We start from the raw sequence: 27,414 nt of genomic DNA, 5'->3' as shown, positions 1-27,414 counted from the left end.
AACCTGAAAGGACTCTGAAGAGAAAATTAAGAGAAGTTAAATTACAACAATCCAGAAACAACTTGATTGAAAATTTCGAACAAGTAAAGGAGATGGCAGCCGAACCCAACAATAATGTAAGGAAGATGCTTGGTGACTTTACTGCACCTAATTCCAATTTACATGGAAGAAGCATCTCCATTCCTGCCATTGGAGCAAACAACTTTGAGCTGAAACCTCAGTTAGTTTCTCTGATGCAGCAGAACTGCAAGTTTCATGGACTTCCATCTGAAGATCCTTTTCAGTTCTTAACTGAATTCTTGCAGATATGTGATACTGTTAAGACTAATGGAGTAGATCCTGAAGTCTACAGGCTCATGCTTTTCCCTTTTGCTGTAAGAGACAGAGCTAGATTATGGTTGGATTCTCAACCCAAGGACAGCCTGAACTCTTGGGATAAGCTGGTCACGGCTTTCTTAGCCAAGTACTTTCCTTCTCAAAAGCTGAGCAAGCTTAGAGCTGATGTTCAAACCTTCAGACAGAAAGAAGGTGAATCCCTCTATGAAGCTTGGGAAAGATACAAACAGTTGACCAAAAAGTGTCCTTCTGACATGCTCTCAGAATGGACCATCCTGGATATATTCTATGATGGTCTGTCTGAGTTATCTAAGATGTCATTGGATACCTCTGCAGGTGGATCCATTCACCTAAAGAAAACGCCTGCAGAAGCTCAAGAACTCATTGACATGGTTGCTAATAACCAGTTCATGTACACTTCTGAAAGGAATCCTATGAGTAATGGGACGCCTATGAAGAAGGGAGTTCTTGAGGTTGATACTCTGAATGCCATATTGGCTCAGAATAAAATATTGACTCAGCAAGTCAATATGATCTCTCAGAGTCTGCATGGAATGCAAGCTGCATCCAACAGTACTCAAGAGGCATCTTCTGAAGAAGAAGCCTATGATCCTGAGAACCCTGCAATAGCAGAGGTAAATTACTTAGGTGAACCTTATGGAAACACCTATAACTCAACATGGAGAAATCATCCAAATTTCTCATGGAAGGATCAAAAGCCCCAACAAGGCTTTAATAATGGTGGAAGAAACAGGTTTAGCAATAGCAAACCTTTTCCATCATCAACTCAGCAACAGACAGAGAACTCTGAACAAAATGCTTCTAATTTAGGAAATCTAGTCTCTGATCTATCTAAGGCCACTGTAAGTTTCATGAATGAAACAAGGTCTTCCATTAGAAATCTGGAAGCACAAGTGGGCCAGCTGAGTAAAAGGATCACTGAAATCCCTCCTAGTACTCTCCCAAGCAATACAGAAGAGAACCCAAAAGGAGAGTGCAAGGCCATTGACATAAGTGCCATGGCCGAACCCAATAAGGGAGAGGAGGACGTGAATCCCAAGGAGGAAGACCTCCTGGGACGTCCAGTGACCAATAAGGAGCTTCCCTCTGAGGAACCAAAGGAATCTGAGACTCATCTAGAGACCATAGAGATTCCATTGAACCTCCTTATGCCCTTCATGAGCTCTGATGAGTATTCCTCTTCTGAAGAGAATGAGGATGATACTGAAGAGCAAACTGCCAAGTTTCTTGGTGCAATCATGAAGCTGAATGCCAAATTATTTGGCATTGATACTTGGGAAGTTGAACCTCCCCTGTTCTTCAATGAACTAAGTGATCTGGATCAACTGACATTGCCTCAGAAGAGACAGGATCCTGGAAAGTTCATAATACCCTGTACCATAGGCACTATGATCTTTAAAGCTCTGTGTGACCTTGGTTCAGGAATAAACCTCATGCCCCTCTCTAATAGAGAAACTAGGAATCTATGGGGTGCAAGCTGCTAAAATCTCACTAGAGATGGCAGACAGCTCAAGAAAACAGGCTTATGGACAAGTAGAAGATGTATTAGTAAATATTGAGGGCCTTTACATCCCTGCTGATTTCATAGTCCTGGATACTGGAAAGGAAGAGGATGAATCCATCATCCTAGGAAGACCTTTCCTGGCCACAGCAAGAGCTGTGATTGATGTTGACAGAGGTGAAATAGTCCTTCAATGGAATGAGAACTCCCTTGTATTCAAAACTCAAGGATCTCCCTCTGCAACCATGGAGAGGAAGCTTGAAAAGCTTCTCTCAAAGCAGAGTCAACCAGAGCCCCCACAGTCAAACTCTAAGTTTGGTGTTGGGAGGCCACAACCAAACTCTAAGTTTGGTGTTGAACTCCCATATCCAAACTCTAAGTTTGGTGTTGGAGAGTCTCAACAAAGCTCTGCACATCTGTGAGGCTCCATGAGAGCCCACTGTCAAGCTATTGACATTAAAGAAGCGCTTGTTGGGAGGCAACCCAATGTTTATCTAATTTTTATTTTTATTGTTTTTCATGTTTTCTTAGGTTCATGATCATGTGGAGTCACAAAATAAATATAAAAATTGAAAACGGAATCAAAAACAGCAGAAGAAAAATTACACCCTGGAGAAGCATCTGTCTGGCGTTCAGCACCAGAACAGAGCATGGTTCTGGCGCTGAACGCCCAAAATGGGCAGCTTCTGGGCGCTGAACGCCAGAACAGGCATGGTTCTGGCGTTCAACGCCAGAAATGGCACACAAATGGGCGTTGAACGCCCAAAATGGCCACCAACCTAGCGCTGAACGCCCAGAGTTGGATACAAAGGCATTTTTACATGCCTAATGGGTGCAGGGATGTAATTCCTTGAACACCTCAGGATCTGTGGACCCCACAGGATCCACTTAGGATCTGTGGACCCCACAGGATCCACTCAGGATCTGTGGACCCCACAGGATCCCCACCTACCTCCACTCACTTTTTCACACCACTCTCTTTCACACAACCCCATAAGCACTCTTCCCCAAAAACCCTTCACCAATCACCTCAAACTCTCTTCCCCATCACCTCTTCACCACTCACATCCATCCACTCTTCCCAATAAACCTACCTCATAAACTCCACCTACCTTCAAAATTCAAAACCAATTTCCCACCCAAACCCACCCATATGGCCGAACCTTAACCCCCCCTCCCTTCCCTATATAAAGACCTCCATTCTTCATCAAATTCACACAACACACCCCTCTACACTCTCCTTAGCCGAAACCACATCTCCCTCTCCCTCTCCATATTTCTTCTTCTTCTTCTTCTATTCTTTTGTTTATTGCTCGAGGGCGAGCAATATTCTAAGTTTGGTGTGGTAAAAGCATAGCTTTTTTTGTTTTTCCATTACCATTGATGGCACCTAAGACCGGAGAATCCTCTAGAAGAGGGAAAGGGAAGATAAAAGCTTCCACATCCGAGTCATGGGAGATGGAAAGGTTCATCTCCAAAGCCCATCAAGACCACTTCTATGATGTTGTGGCCAAGAAGAAGGTGATCCCTAAGGTCCCTTTTAAACTCAAAAGAAATGAGTATCCGGAGATCCGACATGAAATTCAAAGAAGAGGTTGGGAAGTTCTAACAAATCCCATCCAACAAGTCGGCATCCTAATGGTTCAAGAGTTCTATGCCAATGCATGGATCACCAAGAACCATGATCAAAGTAAGAACCCGAATCCAAAGAACTATGTTACAATGGTTCGGGGGAAATACTTAGATTTTAGTCCGGAGAATATGAGGTTGGCGTTTAACTTGCCCATGATGCAAGGAGATGAACGCCCCTACACTAGAAGGGTCAACTTTGATCAAAGGTTGGACCAAGTCCTTATGGACATATGTGTAGAAGGAGCTTAATGGAAGGTTGACTCCAAAGGCAAGCCGGTTCAACTAAGAAGATTGGACCTCAAGCCTATAGCTAGAGGATGGTTGGAGTTCATTCAATGCTCAATCATTCCCACTAGCAACCGGTCTGAAGTTACTATAGACCGGGCCATCATGATCCATAGCATCATGATTGGAGAAGAGGTGGAAGTTCATGAGATTATATCTCAAGAACTCTACAAAGTGGCTGACAAGTCCTCCACTATGGCAAGGTTAGCCTTCCCTCACCTCATTTGCCATCTATGTTACTCAGCTGGAGCTTTCATAGAAGGAGACATTCCTATTAAGGAAGAGAAGCCCATCACTAAGAAGAAGATGGAGCAAGCAAGAGAGCCCATTCATGGAGCTCAAGAGGCGCAAGAAACTCATTACCATGAGGTTCCGGAGATGCCTCAAATGCACTTTCCTCCACAAAATTATTGGGAGCAAATCAACACCTCCCTAAGAGAATTAAGTTCCAATATGGGACAACTAAGGGTGGAACATCAAGAGCACTCCATCATGCTTCATGAAATAAGAGAAGATCAAAAAGCAATGAGGGAGGAGCAACAAAGACAAGGAAGAGACATAGAAGAGCTCAAGGACATCATTGGTTCCTCAAGAAGGAAATGCCACCATCACTAAGGTGGATTCATTCCTTGTTCTTCTTTCTTCTGTTTTTCGTTTTATATGTTATGTGCTTATCTATGTTTGTGTCTTCATTACATGATCATTAGTAGTTAGTAACTTTGTCTTAAAGTTATGAATGTCCTATGAATCCATCACCTCTCTTAAATGAAAAATGTTTTAATTCAAAAGAACAAGAAGTACATGAGTTTTGAATTTATCCTTGAACTTAGTTTAATTATATTGATGTGGTGACAATGTGTCTTGTTTTCTGAATGTATGCTTGAACAGTGCATGTCTTTTGAAGTTGTTGTTTAAGAATGTTAAATATGTTGGCTCTTGAAAGAATGATGACTAGGAGACATGTTATTTGATAATCTGAAAAATCATAAAAATGATTCTTGAAGCAAGAAAAAGCAGCAAAGAACAAAGCTTGCAGAAAAAAAAATAGGGAAAAAAAATATAGAAAGAAAAAGAAAAAGCAAGCAGAAAAAGCCAAAGCTCTTAAAACCAAGAGGCAAGAGCAAAAAGCCAATAACCCTTAAAACCAAAAGGCAAGGGAAATAAAAAGGATCCCAAGGCTTTGAGCATCAGTGGATAGGAGGGCCTAAAAGGAATAAAATCCTGGTCTAAGCGGCTAAACCAAGCTGTCCCTAACCATGTGCTTGTGGCGTGTAGGTGTCAAGTGAAAACTTGAGACTGAGCGGTTAAAGTCAAGGTCCAAAGCAAAAGAAGAGTGTGCTTAAGAACCCTGGACACCTCTAATTGGGGACTTTAGCAAAGCTGAGTCACAATCTGAAAAGGTTCACCCAATTATGTGTCTGTGGCATTTATGTATCCGGTGGTAATACTGGAAAACAAAGTGCTTAGGGCCACGGCCAAGACTCATAAAGAAGCTGTGTTCAAGAATCATCATACTGAACTAGGAGAGTCAATAACACTATTCGAAATCTGAAGTTCCTATAGATGCCAATCATTCTGAACCTCAATGGATAGAGTGAGATGCCAAAACTATTCAAGAGGCAAAAAGCTATAAGTCCCGCTCATATGATTGAAGCTCTGTTTCATTGATAGTTTGGAATTTATAGTATATTCTCTTCTTTTTATCCTATCTGATTTTCAGTTGCTTGGGGACAAGCAACAATTTAAGTTTGGTGTTGTGATGAGCGGATAATTTATACGCTTTTTGACATTGTTTTTAGTAGGATCTAGTTACTTTTAGGGATGTTTTCATTAGTTTTTATGTTAAATTCACATTTCTGGACTTTACTATGAGTTTGTGTGTTTTTCTGTGATTTCAAGTATTTTCTGGCTGAAATTGAGGGACTTGAGCAGAAATCAGATTCAGAGGTTGAAGAAGCACTGCTGATGCTGTTGGATTCTGACCTCCCTGCACTCAAAGTGGATTTTCTGGAGTTACAGAACTCGAAATGGCGCTCTTTCAATCGCGTTGGAAAGTAGACATCCAGGGCTTTCCAGCAATATATAATAGTCCATACTTTGGCCAAGAATAAATAACGTAAACTGGCGTTCAACGCCAGCCTTCTGCCCAAATCTGGCGTCCAGCACCAGAAAAGGATCCAAAACCAGAGTTGAACGCCCAAACTGGCACAGAAACTGGCGTTCAACTCCACAAATGGCCTCTGCACGTGCTACACTTAAGCTCAGCCCAAACACACACCAAGTGGGCCCAGAAAGTGGATTTATGCATCAATTACTTACTCATGTAAACCTTAGTAGCTAGTTTATTATAAATAGGACCTTTTACTAGTCTTTTTGACCATCTTTGGTCTCAGTTTTAATCCATTGTTCATCTTAGGAGACTATTGATCTCGTTTAGGGGGCTGGCCATCTCGGCCATGCCTGGACCTTCACTTATGTATTTTCATACGGTAGAGTTTCTACACTCCATAGATTAAGGTGTGGAGCTCTGCTGTTCCTCAAAGATTAATGCAAAGTACTACTGTTTTCTATTCAATTCTTCTTATTTCGCTTCTAAGATATCCATTCGCACCCAAGAACGTGATGAAGGTGATGATTATGTGTGACGCTCATCATCCTTCTCCCTTATGAACGCGTGCCTGACAAACACTTCTGTTCTACATGAATTAAGCTAGAATGAGTGTCTCTTAGATCTCCTAACCAGAATCTTCGTGGCGTAAGCTAGAATGATGGCGGCATTCAAGAGAATCCAGAAGGTCTAAACCTTGTCTGTGGTATTCTGAGTAGGATTCAATGATTGAATGACTGTGACGAGCTTCAAACTCGCGATTGTTGGGCGTTAGTGACAGACGCAAAAGGAGGGTGAATCCTATTCCAGCATGATCGAGAACCGACAGATGAATAGTCGTGCCGTGACAGGGTGCGTGAGCATATTATTCACTGAGAGGAGGGGATGTAGCCACTGACAACGGTGATGCCCTTGCATAAAGCCAGCCATGGAAAGGAGTAAGACTGATTGGATGAAGATAGCAGGAAAGCAGAGGTTCAGAGGAACGAAAAGCATCTCCATTCGCTTATCTGAAATTCCTACCAATGATTTACATAAGTATCTCTATCCCTATTTTATTATATAATATTCGAAAACAACATTATCACTTTATATCCGCCTGACTGAGATTTACAAGGTGACCATAGCTTGCTTCATACCAACAATCTCCGTGGGATTCAACCCTTACTCACGTAAGGTATTACTTGGACGACCCAGTGCACTTGCTGGTTAGTTGTATCGAAGTTGTGACAATTATGAATTAAGATCAAAGCACCAAGCTTTGGAGCCATTACCAGGATTTGTTCGAGCCTGGAGATCACAATTTCGTGCACCACAAATGCATTGTGTGATATGAATTCATTTGCCGTTGTTTATCAAAAAATTTTTATATGGTAATCCCGGTACAACGAGCATGAACCTTAGTTGATGTCTTGATCAAACATCTTTTGCACTCAAATTAAGACCACTGTATGGGTGATTACCCCTTCTTGAGAATGAACAATTGCTAATTCCCTTTTGGTGCTTGCTTAAAGCTTCGAGTTGTTAATTGCCTTAGGGTGTGATTGTCGCGATGTCCTGCCGGTGTGTGTATTCTAACCGCGCACTTAGTGGAATATATACACCGTATTTTTGTAAATCACACCACTTATACAAGCTTCTTTTAATCTTAATCGTGCTTCCTCAATCATTTTTACTTTATGTTGCCCTACGGTCTCAAATTCCTTTTATTGTATTTTCAGGATAAGAAAGAAGGGTAAGGCACCGGTTACCTCACCGGTTGAACACACTACCGCTCACCCTCCTAAAATATGGCCGCATCGTCAAGGAACTAAACCGGACACATTGGTTAACCGAAGAGCCAACTCTCAATTCGAAGCTATTGAGAAGCGTACCATCCATTGGGAGCGCCCGTTGAAGGTACCAAGTCAATATAAGGTAGTTATCCACCAAAGGATTGCCTCGCTTCATTGGGAGTTTCTTGAGCGAGAACCCATTGAAGTTAATGAAACCATGGTGCAGGAATTTTATGCGAATTATCAAGCTTGGGAAGCTGACTCAGTTTTCCTCCGGGGAAAGATGTTGAATACATCTGATCAAGCTCTCGAAACAATCCTCAACATCCCCCACATTCCACTTGAGAAGGATGAGTATGTCAAGCTAAAAGTGGATGTCTTCAAAGGAAAAGTATCTTTGACCCCCATTCTTAAGAGAATAGGCCATCCTGGTGCATCTTGGGAGTATAGCAAAGGGAAGAATTCTGTTCCCGCTAGTATTGCATACTCTGATTTGAATGCTGAAGCTCGTATATGGCATCAGATTGTGGTAGACTACATTATCCCGAGCACCCACACTACCCATGTGAGATTCAAAACTGCTTTGCTGCTTTGGGCTATTATGAAAGGAAAGTATATAGCCATCTTGCCTTTATTGCGCAAATCGATTTGGAAATCGATTGAGAAGAAGAACGTCAGCATTCTATTTCCATCGATAGTGAGGCATTTAGCAAATGCAGCGGGGATAGAAAGGCGACCAATGGATAGAATGCTTGAGTTTCCTAGAGGCAACAAATTCATTCTGAGGGGAGATTTGGAAAGATCAACAAAAACAACTCCCTCCAAGAGGAAGGCACCCATAGCACCACCATCAAGTCCACCGACCCTATCAACTGCTTTACCTTTCTTCCCGTCCTCTTCCGGATCTATTCCGCGACATCTTGCACGATATCTACCACATGGAGCATTTGGAGCACAAGCGTTTTGAGTGGATAGCGGCAAGGTTAGAAGGAAGAGACCCCGGCCCGATTCCTACACCTTCATCCGAGCTAGCTGGGGAGGAGCTTGACGCAGTTGACCATCCCATTTCTGAGTCCACCAGCTGAAGGTGGCCCCCTCTTCATCTTCCCGGATCGCGAGCATGCACGAAGGACCGTGCACAATTTAAGTGTGGGGGAGGATCGATGACTTCAAGGGGGTAAAAAAATTTTTTTCTTAAAGACACTTTACAATGTCTCTTGTAGTACTTTTTCTTTATTTTTGAGTAGTTTTATTTCTATTGCATCTTGTTTGGTTTGCTGTGAATATTTCTTTATCGTTTATGAATATTTAATAGTTAATATTTACATCTTGCATGATATGATGAATAAGTGTGGAAACACTAAGGAATTCCCATGAAATACTTTTCTAAGGGCATACCATTGATTGAATTGAGGAAAATTTATTTTACCAACTTGCTTAGAGCATTTTGCTTGTAGAACATGGAAAAAGGAGCTCGAACAACATACCTTGTGAGATTCGAGTTTTAATAGATGGTTGTATTTTTCAACCACAATGTTGTTCTTGTGTGCGATTATACTCCTTTTTATTGTGATCATTGATTTGCATGATTCTTTATGTCCTGTATTTGTGTTTGGATGCATTTAGCATGATTGAGGCCATCTTTGATGATAAACTCACTAACCTATATGGCCAACCTTGCATTCACCTTTGTGAACCCCTTTGAGCCTATGAATCCCTTTTATTCTAATGATAGCACATTACTCCCCTTAAGCGGAAAACCATTGATGTCCTTGAATTATTCCTTGATTAGCTTGGGTGGATTAGTGTGTAAATTCTAAGTGTGGGGGAAGTTTAGGAAGCATTGGTGATAAAGGCATGAATTCTTCGTGAAAATTTTTGGTAATTAGGTAATACTCATGCATTCCATTAATTGAAACATATGCATTCATAGTTCAATTTAAAAAAAAAACTAATGCATAACAAAGTATGAATAAAAAGTGCAAATAAAGGATACATATGCCATGTTTGAAAAGAAATTGCATGAGTAAGATGAGATATAAAAAGGAAATGGGTGAGAAGGTTGCATTGTTATGTGTATATAGGTGATGTAGGATTAGGTGGACATTCAAGCTAATCAAAGAATTAATTCTTTAAGCCCACTTGACCAAACTTCATCCTACCGAAACCCTAGCCCCATTACATTCCTTTAAAGACCTTATGATATTTGTTATTCATGCATTAATACTAGTTGATTGTTAGATGAATTGCATGTCTTTGAAAAGCATGATAAAAAGAGAATTGAGTGGTAAAACCCTAAACACTGAGCGAATTGAGTGGATACACATCCGGTGAGGGGTTCGATCGCTCAATTCCATGTTTTTACACCTCATATCGCGTCTTCTTGCAAGTTGTCTGATTGGATAGTTTTGATAACTTCAATTCAATTCTTTGGACATTGATCTTAATGCAAATTTCTCTTGTGATGGATTAGAATTTCATGGTTTGATTCTACCAACTCTTATCATAATACATACTAGAGATTAGTTTTTAGATAGTTGCATGCATTTAAGTAGTATATAGCATAAGTCATTCTCCCTTTTCATCTATCTCCTTTGTGTGTTTAGCATGAGGACATGCTAGTGTTTAAGTGTGGGGGAATTGATGAATCCATATTTGATGATGATTTTTGGTTAAAATTGAATGGATTTTCATCACATAAACTCACACTTATTCCCTTGAATAGCATGCTTTTGATCTCTCCTCCCAATTTATCCTTGATCATGAAAATATGCTCTTTTATACTTAATTTGATCTATTTTATTCCATTTGCCTTCTATTTGATGCCTTGATATTTTTGATGAAGTGCTTTCAGGTGTATAAGGTAGGAATGGATTGGTGAAAATGGAAGAAGAGCATGCAAAGTGGAGGAAGCAAGAAAAATCAAAGGAGTGAGCTCAGAGACATGTGCGTGCGAATAGCTACCTGTGCATATGCACAGCCTTCCAAGCAGAGGACGTGTAGTGCAGCGAGCGCGTCGCGCGTCCAGCCATGCATCGCGTAGTGTGCGTACGCACACCTTCCGGTGCGTCCACACAGGCCTGAATTTCTCGTGAAGTGTGCAGACGCACGCGTCTGTGCGTCCACACAGGTGTCCGCACATGACTTCATTAAAATAGCACGTGCCTTACGATTTGAGGGCTTTGGAGGCCCATTTCTGAAGTCTTCTAGATCATATTGGGGGGAAGAATGAAGCCATAACATAGGATATCATTTCAGTATAGTTTAGGAGTAGTGGTAGGAAGTTTTAGTTTAGTTTTTCTCTAAGTTTTTCATCATCTCTATTAGGGTTTATATTAGGGTCTTACATTCAAGTGCCATTTCCATTTTTGATCTTGGATTTTGCAAGCTCTCATTGTAAGTAATTTCTTGTTATTATTCTTTATAGTTACATTGTCATTGCTCTTTCTTCTAATACAAGTTAAAGTTCAATTTTGCTTTTCTCTTGCTATCTCAATTTTTTGTTGATGAATTTGATGTTGGATGTTGATTATATGCTCTATTGTGTTATCTTTGTTGATTGAGATCAATTGTTGCTTTAGTTTCAAGTCTTTACTCATTTTCCTCATGTTTAAGCTTTTTGTCTACCAAGTGTTTGACAAAATGTCAAGCATGGTTTTAGGCTAAATTTTTGGTTCTTGGCTAGGGGAAAGTGAGCAATTGGGTCCCTAGAGTTGGAATGTCCAACATTTAGTTTCAATTCTCGGGTTGTTAATTGTTTTTGTTCCCATTAATGCTAATTTGTTGCTAAGGTAATTAGCAAGCAAGTTAGGATTTGTGGGTTAAGAACACTTATGCTAATTTAACTTATCTTCCGATGTGAGGGTTGATCAAGTGAGACTAATCCATCATAATTGTCATAGTTGTGGTTTCAACAAGGAAAGGACCCTTAGCTCACTCCAAGCCAAGACTCTTTTTCTTTATGCTTTCAATCTTGTATACCTTTATATGTTGATTTCTTTCATACTTTACTGGTTTATATTACATAGCCGGTTCTTTAATTTCTTAATGCGTTCAATCATTACAATTTTGCATTTTTTTATTGCTTTATATGTTCATTTCTTCATTCACAATCCGTTGATCACTACAACCGGAATTGCACGCTCATTGTTCTAAAGTGCTCCTAGGGAGACGACTCGGGAGTCTAATACTCTCGGTTTTAATTTGGTTTTGCTTGTGACATATCTTGTGAATTTCCAATTTGATCCGAAGGGTCAATTCGTCAGGTTGGGACTATACTTACAACGTTAAAATCCGTTTTCTTTGGATAACCGAGTTCCTAACCCACATGCGAATTGATCCTCCATCTTGTATCACTGCTCTAACCCTTAATTTTCAAAAATTAAAAGAGTATATGTTGAAATTTTATTAGTTTTGTGTTTTAGATTCGAATTAACTTGTGGGAATTGTGGATATTGCTCACTTGAGCTATGGTTTAGGTAAGTACCCCCAAACCCTTTGTGGAATGTTGAATTAGTGAGATTTATATTAATTGTGGTGATAATTGTGATGTTAGATTGAAAATTTATTGTTAATTGGAGTCAAGATTTAGAATGTGGAGCTTGGATTAAACTTTGTTGGCTAGAGGGATATTTAGTGAGGTCTGGGAGTCTTGGAAGCTTGGAAAATGCTGAGTTGTGAGATTTTCCAAGCATTAGGAGGAATCGGCCGAGGTATGGTTTCGGTTTCTCAAAATTAAAATATAATATGTCGTGAAAACTTAGGTAGATGACTTAGGATAGGTTGAATCATGTACTGGAGCGTATATTGTATCAAATTGGTGTGGAATAGTTGGGTTGATGATTAGTGGTATGAGAAAGCTGATGGTGATGGAATAATGCAATTTTGTGGTGTTTGATGATGTATAATGTTGTTTGGATATGAATTATTGTGTAAAGTGATTATAATTATTAATTGGTGTGTTATGGAGTAAATGAGGGGTCTTGAGGAATGATTAAACTTGGTTGATGCAGATTTGGTAAGTTTTAAAGGGTTTGAGATTTAAATGTTTTGAAAGTTAAGGCTTGGTATTTTAATGAAATCTTTGATTTTATGGCCAACTTTGGCGCGGCGTAATTTTGCCTCCAAACCTTCAATTTTTATCAACTTGTCTAGAATGAAAATTTGGTCCGAGAGGTTTACACCGTTTGAAGAACGGATAAAAAATATTTTTAAACGAAAAAGTTATGCGCGTCGAAAGTTTGTTGTGTAAAATTGAAATTCTGCAACACTTAAAAATTTTATCTATCCTGCAAAATCCGCGTACGCGAACCCTCGCATGCGAGGCAACCATTCTCTTTGGGTTTGGTGTATCGCATACGCGGGTAGGTGTATGCGTACACGAGAATCCAATTTTTGATGGGTTGCATACGTGAAGGTTAGAATGCAATGCGGGACCTCGCCTCGTGTTAGCACCCCCATGTACATGGGCAGGGGCCGCGTACGCAGACCCCTATTTTCCAAAACATAAATTTTATTTTTTAAAAGTATTCCTCTAGCTTTCAAAACCCTTGTAACACTTGTTTAAAGCCTTATAATTGGTCTTTGGGTAGTGGAGTGTGGTATTGTGATGGAAGGAAGTATCTTGTTGATGAAGAAAGAGGTAAAGCAAATGTTGATAATGGCAAAAGTGTTGTTTATGTAATGATTATATGATTTGTTTCACTTCCAATATCTGAGATACGAGTTTCCCTAGGTGAAAGTAGTGGCTTGCCACCACGTGCTCCAGGTTGAGAATCGATACTCTGCTGACCCATGTCGTAAGTGTGGCCGGGCACTCATACCTTTCTGGATGAGCTCCCCCCCTGTCGATATACACCGGCGTGTGTTATATGATTATGAATGAGTATGATTTAAGATTTGGGGATGCATGACAGAGGGACAGTTCAATGGATAGCTACCAGGACTTGTCGGATTGGCTATATAACCGATAGATGAGACTCATCAGTCATAGGACAGGCATGCATCATATGCATCTATGTGTTTGTTTGGTGTGCTTTGTTTGGAATGCCTAACTGATCACATAAACTACTTGCTAACTGCTTATCTGTTGTATCTGAATTCTAATTGCGGTTTCTTTGCATGTAATATCTGTGTTTGAAAACAAATATTTCCAAAGGTTCGGAGGAGTTGGAAAGGGGAGCGTTAGATTAGAAGGAAGATCCTTAGTTAGACGCCAAAATTTTTGGTTTAGTTGTGTTTTATAAGGTTGAATCAAATATCTGAAGTTCTAGGATCTCCTCTGGCTTTCCCGCAACCTTATATGTTAGTTATGTGGGCACTGTTACCAAGCTGAAAACCTCTAGTTCTCACTCCATACATATTTTGTGGTTTTCAGATGCAAGATGTGAGGCACCTCGCTGAGGCATACTGGAAGCTTCTGAAAGCAAATGACTTTTGTGTTTTGGGACTTTTTTTTGGTTTTGATGTATATATAGATACTTTTATATCTCCACTATATATGTATATTTTGCTTTATCCCTCTTAGAAGTTGATTTGGAGAAACAGGTTCTGTAAACAGTATTTTAGGTCATTTTGGGATTCTCATGTATATATGTATATATGCTCTGGCCGGTTTTAACTTCGTGTGCCGAGTCAAAAGCTTTATTATCTGTACCCTTAGAAGTCTTCTCTATGTATATATATATATGTTACTTACGTGAGTGATGCACTTTTTGGTTTAACGCTTTTGTTTAACTTTTCTTAAAAAGGATCCTAGATAAAACCCTTCTTTACCTATATTATATATATGATTTTACTTTTAGAGGTCGTAATATCTTGCCACCTTAGTTTTATGACTTAAGCATAAGACTCTGTGTGGCAGGGTGTTTCATTATGGTATCAGAGCAGTTCGTTCCTGTAGAGCCTGAGGGACGGATTGACTATGCTTCTATGCATACTCTGTGTGTGTGTGTGTGTCTACATGCTATTAGGATATCTAACTGATATATGTGGCATGAATGTTCATGAGCATGCATTTGGGATTTCGAAGCACTAGACTTGCGATATTGAGACTGATCACCTTGATATCACTTGTTTGGTGTGACCAGGAACCAGATGGCGCCTCGTGGATGCGGTCGTGGTCGAGGGAGAGGTCGTAACAGTAACGAGGAACCTGAAATGGTGAATGCTCTAGAGAACATGGTTGCGGCTATGCAAGCCACTAAGGAAGCACTCGGACAACAGATGAACAATGGTGATGGGGAAAATAGAAGAAACGGGCCTATGATGTTGTCAGCATTTCTGAAGGTTAACCCAACAGTTTTCAGAGGAACCACAAATTTGACAGAAGCCGATAACTAGTTTCAGGCAATGGAGTGAGCATTACAAGTACAACTGGTGCCTGAAGATCAGTCCGTTGAATTCGCAACTTATCAGCTTATGGGGAAAGCACTGCTTTAGTGGCAAGGAACACGACGCCTTCTGCAGCAGGGCAATAATGCTATATCCTGGGATGTTTTTTAGGCTAAATTTTACAAAAAATACTTTCCGAATTCAGTTAGGACATCGAAAGAACTCGAATTACTACAGTTGAAGCAGGGTGCAATGTCAGTGGCTAAATATACAAACAAATTTGAGAAACTATGTCGGTTTTCTGAATCTGTTAGGGTGCTCTAGGAGATTTTGAGGAGTGAAAGTGCATTAAATATGAGGGAGGACTTTGGAGCGATATCTTAGGCTCAGCAGGGCCAATGGAGATCAAGACTTTCTCAAAATTGGTAAATAAGAGCATGGTTGCTGAAAATTAAGTGAGGAAGGCAGCTGCCAAGAAAGGAAGCCATAGGATGCCTTTTCAACAGAACCAAGGAAGAAACTTTTCTCGTAGGGGTCAGACTTTCAAGCATGGAGGTTTCATACCATAGCAAAATCAGGGTCAGATAAAGTTCTTGAGGCCTAACAATAATAATCAACAGGGAAGAATGTTTGGAAAGCAGCCTTAGAACGAGCTAGTTTGTGCAAGATGTGGGAGTCATCATCTGGGAACCCCATGCAGAGCCGGTTGGGGTCTATGCTACTTTTGTGGTAGAGCCGGCCATAAAGTCTCAAACTGTCCGGAGAAGCAGAGGCAAGGTACTAGGAGAGCACAACAACTAGGGCAAGTGTTCACTACATCTATTGCGAGTGCCGAGGGGTCCAATACACTTATCCGAGGTAAATGTGAAATAGCTGATAAAATTTTGAATGCTTAATTTGATTATGGAGCAACCCATTCATTCATAGTATTTGAGAAGACTAGTGAATTAGAATTAAAGATAGTGGTGTTGGGATGCGATTTGAATGTGCATAATGCTACCTCTGAAGCTGTTGTGACAAGATTAAGTTGTCCACAAGTTTCATTCCAAGTCCAACAATGAGAATTTGTCCATGATTTAATTTTTTTTCGATGATTGGTCTTGATCTCATCTTGGGATTGGATTGGTGCAGCGTTCTGCTCGACTGTTCTGAAAGGTCAATACATTTTATGACAGAAGGATCGGAAGGACCGATTGTGGCGAAGTGGTACTATTTGAACTCTATGATAGTAAACTGTAGTGGATGTGAATGTCAGAGTATTATATTGTTAGCTGCAAATGTGACGGGCGAGGAAAAAAGTTTAGATCAGATCCCGGTCGTGAATGAATTTCCAAAAGTGTTTTCAAAGTACATTCCTGAATTTTCTCCTGCTCGATAAATCGAGTTTGCGATTCAATTGGTGCCTGGAGCAGGACCAATATTGATTGCGCTATATAGAATGTCTCCTTTAGAGTTAACTGAACCTAAATTCTCAGCTTGAGAAATTAATGAGCAAGAACTTCATTTGTCCGAGCATTTTACCGTGGGGAGCACCGGTATTACTGGTGAAAAAGAAAGATGGAAGTATGCGTCTATGTGTGGACTACAGGCAACTGAACAAGGTCACGATAAAGAATAAATATCCACTGCCGAGAATCGACAATCTAATGGACCAACTATAAGGAGCCGGAGTTTTCTCTAAGATTGACTTGCGATTCAGTTATCACCAAATACGGGTGAGAGACGAATATATCCCTAAGACTGCCTTCAGAACTCGTTATGGTCATTATGAGTACACTGTAATGTTTTTTGGCTTGACAAATGCTCTTGCAGTGTTCACGGACAACATGAACAGAATTTTCCATCTGTTTCTGGATAAATTTGTTGTCGTATTTACTGTTGACATACTGATTTATTAAGACTGAAGAAGAGCATGTAGAACACTTGAGAACTATGTTGCAGATACTGAAGGAAAGGAAACTCTATGCGAAACTGTCCAAGTGTGAGTTTTGGAAGGACGATGTGAAGTTTCTGAGCCATGTAGTAAGCAAACAAGGGATAGTTGTAGATCATTCTAAGGTAGAAGTAGTAATGGATTGGGGGCAACCGACATCAGTAACTAAGATAAGGAGTTTTTTTGGTTTAGCTGGTTATTATCGGAGGTTCATCAAAGGTTTCTCACAAATAGCTTTACCAATGACGAAGTTAACCCGCAAAGATGCGCCATTTGTCTGGACATCTGAGTGCGAAGAAAGCTTTCAAGCTTTGAAGCAGAAGTTGACCACAGTGCCTGTGCTCATGTTACCAAAACCAAATGAACCGTTTGAGGTGTACTGCGATGCTTCATTAAAGGGTTTGGGGTGTGTGCTGATGCAACACTGGAATATTGTGGCATATGCTTCACGACAGTTGAGACCTCATGAAGTTAATTATCCGAGCTGAAAGTGTGGATGCATTACCTATATGGGGTTAAATTCCAACTTTTTCTCTAATCACAAGAGTTTGAAATATCTCTTTACTCAGAGAGATCTTAATATGCGGCAGATGAGGTGGATAGAGTTACTGAAGGACTACGACTTTGAGCTAATTTACCATCCGAAAAAAGCGAATGTGGCAGCAGACGCCTTGAGTCGAAAATCACTATGTGCTACATGGATGATGCTTAAAGAGGAGCAACTATTGAAGGAATTTGAAAATCTGAGTTTAGAAGTTAAAGAAGTGGTTGGGTTGTGTATGTTTGAACCAATTACAGAACTCGAGTTCCTTTGAGGCTAAAATTGAGAAATCTCAACAAAATGATCAAGAATTACATAAGGTATTACCAGCAATTAAAATAGGAAAGCGATGGAGAGTCTCGTAGGATGGAGATGGAATCTGGGGTTGCAAGAGGAGAATTTGCGTACTGAATATTGGGAATTTGCGGAAAGATATTGTGAAAGAAGCCCATCAGAGTAAGTTCTCGATCCATCCTGGAAGCACAAAGATGTACCATGATCTAAAGACAATGTTTTGGTGGCCTGGTATGAAAAATGACATAGCGACACATGTTTCAAAGTCTAACTTGTCAAAAAGTAAAGATTGAACACCAAAGACCATCGAAAACCCTTCAACCTTTAGAAATTCCACAATGGAAGTGGAAAAGCATAATAATAGATTTCGTATCTGGTTTGCCAAGGACCAGAACCGGCTTTGATGGAGTATGGGTAATTGTGGATCGATTGACAAAATATGCTCACTTCTTGCCTGTTTGAATGAACTGTACCCTAGAGGAGCTAGCACGTTTATACACAAAGGAGATTGTGAGACTACATGATTTGCCTACCACCATAATTTCTGATCGAGATTCTCGTTTCACTTCAAGATTCTGGGGGGCATTTCAGAGAGCCTTTGGAACCCAGTTGAGCTTAAGTACAGCGTACCATCCTCAAATAGATGGTCAATCTGAGAGGACAATACAAACAAACCCAGGAAGGTATGTTGAGGGCTTACGTACTGGACCAATCGCGAGTTGGGATCGGTATATGCCGCTAGTGGAGTTTGCGTACAACAACAGCTACCATGCGAGTATCGGAATGGCTCCTCATGAGGCTCTGTATGGTAGAAAATGTCAATCTCCACTATGTTGGTATGAAGTGTATGGTAGAAAATGTCAATCTCCGCTATGTTGGTATGAAGCTAGGGAATCAAGTTTGTTAGGGCTTGAATTTGTAGCTGAAACCACTGAACAGGTCAAGAAAATCTAAAACAGGGTGTTCACTGCCCAGAGTCGCCAGAAGAGTTACGCCGATCAGAGGTAGAAACCCTTAGAGTTTAAGGAAGGGGATCACATTTTTCTTAAGGTTACTCTGACAACCGGAGTGGGTAGAGCGATTAAAGTAAAGAAGCTGAATCTTCGTTATATCGGTCCGTTTCAGATTTTGAAGAGGATTGGGCCGGTAGCCTACAGAATCGCATTAGCACCGCATCTTTTGAACCTGCACGACATGTTTCGTGTGTCGCAGTTTCGAAAGTACACTCCTGATGTCAGCCATGTATTAGAACCTGAATCCGTCCAGTTAAAAAAAGATTTGACACTTCAAGTGACTCCAAACAGGATTGACGACACTAGTGTTAAACAGTTGAGCGAAGAGGAAGTTGCATTAGTCAAGGTTGCGTGGAGCGGGGCTGGTATTGATGAGCACACTTGGGAACTTGAATCGGAGATGTGAGTAGACTACCCGCACCTATTCTCAGGTAACTGAATTCAAATTTTGTGGGCAAAATTCTTAACTAGGTAGGTAGAATGTAAAACTTGAATAATTAATAAATAATTAACTCATAAATTAATATTTATTCAAAACAATTATAAAATTAAATTTTATAATTTAATGAGATAAAGCTAATTAAAATAAGAATTTTGACACTAATTTTAATGAATTTGGCCCAAAATTGGGCCGAATAGGCCAAACCGGGCCCAAAACGGGCGCAAGGGGCCCAACCCAACCCACCAACTCTTATGAGCTCATCTTCCTTCTCTTCCCAAACGAAACACCCGCTGCCAAACACATTTGGGGGAAGAACCTTGTGCTTCAAACCCTTGTCCAAATTCAAGTTCCCATAACTTCCTACCCCGAGCTCCGATCGCTGCACCGTTTATGGCCACACGACCATCGCGTCGAGCTCTACGAATCCATCAAAACAATTTCATAGGTAAGTTTCATTCTTTTTTCCATCTGCTCTACCCCTTAATTTTCAAAATTAAAAGAGTATATGTTTAGATTTTGTTGGTTTGGTGTTTTAGATTCGAATTAACTTGCGAAAATTGTCAAGTCTTGCTCACTTGAGCTATGGGTCAGGTAAGCACCCCCAAACCCTTTGTGGAATGTTAAATTAGGGAGCTTTATATTGATTGTGGTGATAATTGTGATGTTAGATTGAGAATTTATTATTGATTAGAGTCAAGATTTAGAATGTGGAGCTTGGATTGAACTTTGGTGGCTAGAGGGCTGTATAGTGAGGTCTGGGAGTCTTAGAAGCTTGGAAAATGCTGAGTTGTGAGGTGTTCTAGGCATTAGGAAGAATCAGCCAACGTATAGTTTTGGTTTCTCATAATTTAAATATAATGTGTCGTGAAAACTTAGGTTATATATATAAGTTGATGATTATGTATAATGTTGTTTGGATATGAATTATTGTGTGAAGTGATTATAATTGTGAATTGGTGTGTTATGGAGTAAATGAGGAGTGTTGAGGAATGATTGAACTTGATTGATGCAGATTTGGTAAGTTTTAAAGGGGTTTGAGATTTAAATGTTTTGAAAGTTGAGACTTGGTATTTTAATGAAATCTTTGATTTTATAGCCAACTTTGGCAGGGCATAATTTCGCCACCAGACCTTCAATTTTTATCAAACTTTTCCAGAATAAAAATTTGTCCGAGAAGTTTACACCGTTTGAAGAACGAATGAAAAATATTTTAAAACGAAAAAGTTATGCGCGTCGAAAGTTTGGTGTGTAAAACTGAAATTCTGCAACACTTAAAAATTTTGCCTATCTTGTAGAATCCGCGTACGCAGACCCTCGCATGCGGCGCAGCCATTCTCTTCGGGTTTGGTGTCTCACATATGTAGGTAGGTGTATGCGTACGCGAGAATCAAATTTTTTAGGGGTTGCGTACGCAAAGGTTAGCACGCAACATGGGACCTCGCCTCGGGTTAGCACCCCTGCGTACATGGTCCCCTGTTTTTCGAAACATAAATTTTAGTTTTTAAAAGCATTCCTCTAGCTTTCAAAACCCCTGTAACACTTGTTTAAAACCTTATAATTTATCTTCGGGTAGTGGAGTGTGGTATAGTGATGGAAGGAAGTATCTTGTTGATGAACAAAGAGGTAAAGCGAATGTTGATAATGGCAGAAGTGCTGTTTATGTAATGAGCCGAATGGCTATATTGATAATGAATCATGGCTGGTAATGATTATATGAATTTGAATGATTATGTGATTTGTTGTACTTCCAATATCTGAGATACGAGTTTCCCTAGGTGAAAGTAGTGGCTTGCCACCACGTGTTCCAGGTTGAGACTCGATACTCTGTTGACCCTATGTCATAAGTGTGGTCGGACACTTATACCTTTCCGGATGAGCTCTACCCCGTGGATATACATCGGTGTGTGTTATATAATAATGAAAGAGTATGATTTGAGATTTGGGGATGCACGACAGAAGAACAGTCTAATAGTTAGCTACCAAGACTTGTTGGGTTGGCTATATAACTGACAGATGAGACTCATCAGCCATAGAATAGGCATGCATCATATGCATCTATGTCTTTGTTTAGTGTGCTTTGTTTGGATTGCCTAACTGATCACATAAAGTACTTGCTACCTGTTTATCTATTGTATCTGAATTCTAATTGTGATTTCTTATTAGGTAATATCTGTGTTTGAAAACGAATAATTCCAATTGCGGTTGGGAGGTTCGGAGGTGTTGGAAAGGGGAGTGTTAGATTAGAAGGAAGATCCTTAGTTAGTCGCCTAAATTTTTGGTTTAGTTGTGTTTTATAAGGTTGAATCAAATACCGAAAGTTCTAGGATTGCCTTTGGCTTTCCTGAGACCTGATATGTTAGTTATGTGGGCACTGTTACCATGCTAAGAAGCTCTGGTTCTTACCCCATACATATTTTGTGATTTTCAGATGCAGGATGTGAGGCACCTTGCTGAGGCATACTAAGAGCTTCTAAAAGTGAAAGACTCTTGTGTTTTGGGACTTTATTTTGGTTTTGATGTATATATAGATACTTTTATATCTCTATTATATATACATATTATGCTTTATCCCTCCTAGAAGTTGATTTAGTGAAATAGGTTCTGTAAACAGTATTTTCGGTCATTTTAGGATTCTCATGTATATATGTATATATGTATATATGCTCTAGTTGGTTTTAACTTCGCGAGCTGAGTCAGAAGATTTGTTATCTGTACCCTTGGAAGTATTTTCTATGTGTGTGTGTGTGTGTGTATATATATATATATGTTACTTTTCTCTTATCCTATCCAGTTTATGTTTATCGCTTACGTGAGTAATGCGCTTTTCGGTTTAACGCTTTTGTTTAACTTTTCTTAAAAAGGCTCCTAGATAAAACCCTTCTTTACCTATATTATATATATGATTTTACTTTTAGAGGTCATAATATCTCGCCACCTCAGTTTTATGACTTAAGCATAAGACTCTGTGTGGCCGGGTGTTACATAACATGACAAGCGCCCCAGTTCCAATCCCAATACTCTTGTGTAGGCCTATAGTCAAAGCACGGCTGAATAGAGATCCTGTGGCCCTCTGTAAATTATGTCCTCCAGCGATCATACCAGTTGGCAAGTCTATCAGGCCACCAAACATCCTCCCCTTGTCTTGTGAATATCAGGAACCTGTTGACATTAACTGGGGCCTCGGGCACCGGCTACTCGCCATTAAACTGGCACTTTGTCCGATCAACCTAGTAAAACTCGACAATGTTGAAGCAGATGACGGGGACAATAGACATCTATGTCTCCTACTCTGCCTCATCCAGCATCCACTGCGGGCACATAGCCTGCGGTGTAGAGTCATCGTACGGCGTCCAGACAAACTGCAACATAAGTTATGAGGTAATCATTAGTGATACAAGATAAATTAAAGGATAAGTAATTCATGGAACTACAAGAGAGTAAAATCTTATCGCTAACCTCATACATCAGTAACTGATCTAGCGACAGACGCCATCGGAAGATTCTCTGCTCGTGCTGGTCCCTGCTCTACTGCGGCAACCCTATCAACCTGTCAACAGTTGCAAGAATAATACGAATTCAATTTATGAAACATCATAATGAGTTACAAATTTGAAACACAAGCAAACCATATAGGATGGCTACCTCGCTGCCATAGGGTACATGTAAACCTGTCGGTCAAGTAGACACCACTGTAGAAATCTCTAGTATATCCAAGCCATTAATAGCAGAGTGCAACCAACTATGTCTGTCGTCCATCGGTGTGCTGTAGAGCACAGAGAATGGTAGGTCCATGCAAGCACCGCCGAACCCTAAGACAAACCACAGCACGTCTGAAAGTCGGCAAGTAGTGGCAGCCACCGGAGATGGACCAGATTGTTCGATTTGTCCGACATCAGGTAACCCCCAATCAGTAACATGATGTAACACCTCGCATACTGTTGGAAGGTATCCAGATCAATGGTCTCGGTCATATGTCGGACTCGCTCTCGAAGCCATGTCAATTTCAAGGAGAAAGACAGCTTCCCCTGCGCTCCCTGCTGCTAAACCATTAGAGGCCTGGCACTAAGTAGTTGCTCCACCAACTCCCAAGTCTTGGTGTCGTACCATCTATAGAAATCACGGAAGCACCCCCACTGGCTCCCCATATGCACGTAGCTTGAGGTGGTACGCAACGTCCTGTAGGGTGATAGTGCACTCACCCCATGGCAGGTGGAACGTGTAGGTCCCCGAACGCCAGCGCTCCACGACTCCATGAATGCCATGATCAGGGAGTTGTCAAAGACGAAGTTCCTGAGATGCACTGTGTCGCCGAAGCCAGCCTCCCTCAAATATGGGACGATGGCGTCTGGTGGTGCAAGTGTGTGACTCACTCGTCGAGGAAGAAGTAGGCGAGACCTCTGACAAAAAAATAAATGATCATAATTAGAAAAATAAAATCCCAATGAGCATTGATATAATAAATTGAGTTAACTATTATATACATTTATTTAACAAAAATTTACAAATATGCACTAACTGAATTTATTTAAATAAAACCTTTTACATTAATAATTACTAAGTTAATTAATAAATATCTCCTCAATATGTTAATTAAAATAAAAATATTTACTAAAATAATTAATAATTTAATTAACAAACTTTTACTTAATAATTTAATTTAGATAAATACAAAATTATATAATTGTTTACTTAAAAAATAACTTTTACTTGGATAGTTAATAACTAAGTTAATAAATTAAGAAACATATAATTAATAAGTTAACTTTAAGTAAAACATCTACCACAACATTTAATATCTAAATTAATAATTATGTACTTAATAACTTAATTACTGAACCACATTCCTAAAATCATACCCTATTAGTGACCTGTTGCTAACGATGCATTTAGTTATACCAGTTCTTCACAAGTATCCTAACCATGGCTATATATATATATGCGATAACATAAACATGAAAATAACAAAACTAATCGCGAAATCGACTGCCCTAGCGTCGTGCCATGTCGCGTTCTGTCAATTGATGTCCGGATCACGTGCATCTGCACGCCGCATCTTAGAGTTACTCAATGATATGGCCAGAAAATGATAGAAGAGAGGAAAAAGTAGTTAAAAGGTTGGAAATGGGACCCAGAACGTTGCTGTCAACGACATGTATATATAGGCCGCGTCCACTCTTATCTCATTTACAGTGTAAACTATGTAAACTGTAAACGAAATAAGTTTACAATATATATCTCTTTTACACTGTAAACAAATATATACGTGTCACTCGCTCTGTCTTATCTACATACTACGTATTTTTGTAATTATTTTTAAAATTATTTATTTTAATAAATAAAATATTTTTTATTTATTTAAAAAAATCCCTCATCTTATATAATGTTGTGGTAGTTAGAAATCGAAGTATTTTAAGTACCACCCATCTCATTTCACACCAAAAACCATCTTGCTCTGACATGCCAAAAACTCGTCTCATCCAATCCCGTCAAACCCACACAGGTACGAAGAGTACAAATATATTAATTGCCCCTAGCAAGTATTCGAATTCATTATGAATCCTCAAAAAATTAGAACATGTATGTGTGAAATTATTATTGGAGAACCTTCGGTAAGTCAAGCCAATAGAAACCAATTACTGTTGACGTACATTGCCTTCCAATATATATCGAACTAATGCAAGTACATCGATTTTAAATTATTGAAGACAGAGAACACTAAAAGAAGTAAACAAAACTTAAAAACATAGAATCTGTCTACAGAGTTCACTTCGTTCCGCTACTGTGCTTAATTAATAAAACCAAATAATTCGCCGACAAGAAGTTATGTAGTGTATGAATCTTGTTGGGTTCCATATTCCATGTTCGCGAACATGAAATGTACATCATCAACATACAGATGGAGGGTACGGTGTTCTATTGAGTTCTGTGTCTTTTGTTTCAGTTGCCAGCCAGTCTTGGACTGTGTTTGTTCAAATTTATATTCTGTATGATGAAATTAAAATATAGGAAGAGTTTTACATTGGACTAAATTTTTCACATATCAGTAACTTTTGTGTGAAACACGAGAATATTTAACTATTTTTATATTTTATGCTGTTATAATAACAACACAATTTGACAATGACTTTAATATTTAAAAAATAAAACATCAATAACGTATTGTGAATAACTTATTGTACAAATAGTCCATTATATCCTAACGGCATCCTTTTTTCGATTATATATAATGTTTTGTATTGTCGAATTGCAGAATCTACAATGGTATATATCACATAGTTTAGATTATTTCTGACGAAAATTTTCCTTAATGGTCCAATATAGAAAAATAAGTATCAGTCATATGAATCAATGTATTTTATTGGTATATGATATTCGAATATTTTTAGCGTTGAGAGTTATGATAAAAAAAAAAATTAGAAGGATTAGATTGATGGGAAAAAAAATATTGAGCAGTGTTGAAACCAGTGAAAACGAAGTTTTTTATTATTCGGATAACACATATGTATTAAAAAATTATTATTTTATAATCTATTTATAGGTAATATATATATATATATATATATATATATATATTAAATAATCACAAATTAAATTATTTTATATTATATAATTTATATAATTATGATCTTATTTATTATCATAAATGTTGAATTAAATAAATTATTATTATTTTTAATTTAGAATTAAATGAGAATAAATTAAGAGATATTATTTTATTTGAACTTTAGGATTTAATAGGTGTCACACTCAAATATAAATAGTAACTTTAAGATTTTGGTTCCCAATACATCAAAATCGCTTCCGTAGCCATTTTTCTATTAAAGAATCGTATGTGATTTAGCCCTATTAAAGATACAAAAGATTTTGGTCGAAAAAAATCAAAGAATCAAACTCTTTTAATCATATTCATGAATTTAATACACTTTCCTCTCAGATATATTTTTTAATGATTTAACCTGAATCATAGTTGTCAAAATCGGATCAATCCATCCTATCGATCCGAAAAATTGGCAAACCGATTACAAGACCAATCTAAATAAACTGTCTGACTGCACAAGAAAACAAACCAATTAGACTCGGTTTAAATTGGCCGATTTTAAATAAAACTAGTGAACCGAAATGTTTAAAAAATCCAGACCGGTTCAGAACTTCTTTCCCCCCTCTCCACCTAATTTTAGACATTTATAATTGAAGCCATCCACCTTCGTCCTTTCACTTCTTGATCTTGCTGAATTCCTCTCTTAATATTATCCACTCCCATTATAAATCTTCCAAAATTTCTCTTTTCAATCAAAATAAACCAAAACATGAATCCTTCAAAAATTCCCACTCACTCAATCATCACATGCATTTTCTACTATTCAAAAACAACACCAATAATATTATTGCACTTTACTTTAAAAAAAAATACACAAGAAAAATAGAATTGAGGTGATTTAGAAATTTATCCAAAACTACAAAAAATAAGATTATTACAGTAGTTTCGATTGTCATTATATTTAAAAATGACATTTTCAAAAAACGCTAAAAATTATGGCCATTTATAAAAAATCGTCACAATTTCCACGATTAAAACAGCGGTTCAAACCGTTGTTATATCCCAATAAAATGACAGTTTTTTAATTGCTTAAAGCGATGATTTTTAATCGTCTCTTTACCGGATTAAAATGACATTTTTTTTTTAAATGACGATTTGTAACCATCCTTTTTATTGGGTTAAAGTGATATATTTTTGTCATTTAAACTTATCAGGTAAAAATGATATTTTTTATCGTTTAAAATAATAATTCTAACCGTCATTTTTATCGAGGTTAAATAACAATTTTTATTCGTTTAAAATAGCAGTTGAAACCACCGTTTTTACTAAGTTAGAATAATAATTTTTGCTAGTTTAAAATGACGGTTAAAACAGCATTAAATCAACATTTTTTGTTTGTTTGAAATTTTACAATAACCAAAAATCATAAATCATAAAAAAATATAACATATCATTTTTAATTCATAAATCATAAAAAAATATAACATATAATTTTTAATTCATACATAGTCATTGAAAGTCAAAAATCATAACTCATAAATAAAATATCAACCATAATATATTTCCAATATTAAAAATTAAGAGTTATAATACATAAACAAAGTATCAAACTTAATATATGATTTGTCAATTATAAATGTCTTAACATATATAATTTTAAGACA

General features: G+C 38.5%; 1 protein-coding gene and 1 non-coding gene across 2 annotated transcripts; one reads left to right on the top strand and one right to left on the bottom strand.

The window, feature by feature from the left end:
- Positions 1-488: 488 nt before the first annotated feature.
- On the bottom strand, positions 489-592 carry LOC112739135 (small nucleolar RNA R71). Its single transcript, XR_003170074.1, has one exon. It is a non-coding gene; the product is annotated as a small nucleolar RNA R71 (small nucleolar RNA).
- Positions 593-17,503: 16,911 nt separating this feature from the next.
- LOC112734108 (uncharacterized) lies at positions 17,504-19,176 on the top strand. Its single transcript, XM_072210731.1, has 4 exons — positions 17,504-17,699; positions 17,896-17,988; positions 18,236-18,696; positions 18,883-19,176. The coding sequence occupies exons 1-4, from the start codon at positions 17,504-17,506 to the stop codon at positions 19,174-19,176; spliced, it is 1,044 nt and encodes a 347-aa protein (XP_072066832.1).
- Positions 19,177-27,414: the final 8,238 nt, after the last annotated feature.

The sequence above is a fragment of the Arachis hypogaea genome, chromosome 13 (genome assembly GCF_003086295.3).
Source record: "Arachis hypogaea cultivar Tifrunner chromosome 13, arahy.Tifrunner.gnm2.J5K5, whole genome shotgun sequence".
Classification (NCBI taxonomy): Eukaryota; Viridiplantae; Streptophyta; class Magnoliopsida; order Fabales; family Fabaceae; genus Arachis; species Arachis hypogaea.
The sequence above is the reverse complement of the archived record's forward strand: the minus strand, read 5'-3'. Positions and strand labels throughout refer to the sequence as shown.

Excerpts from the sequence above, each read along its gene's own strand:
- LOC112734108 (XM_072210731.1), top strand. The coding sequence starts at position 17,504 with ATGCGGCAGATGAGGTGGATAGAGTTACTGAAGGACTACGACTTTGAG. Across the intron at positions 17,700-17,895 it reads TAAAGAAGTGGTTGGGTTGT|ATATTGTGAAAGAAGCCCAT; the intron begins GTATGTTTGAAC and ends ATTTGCGGAAAG. Across the intron at positions 17,989-18,235 it reads GACAATGTTTTGGTGGCCTG|AGGAGCTAGCACGTTTATAC; the intron begins GTATGAAAAATG and ends ACTGTACCCTAG.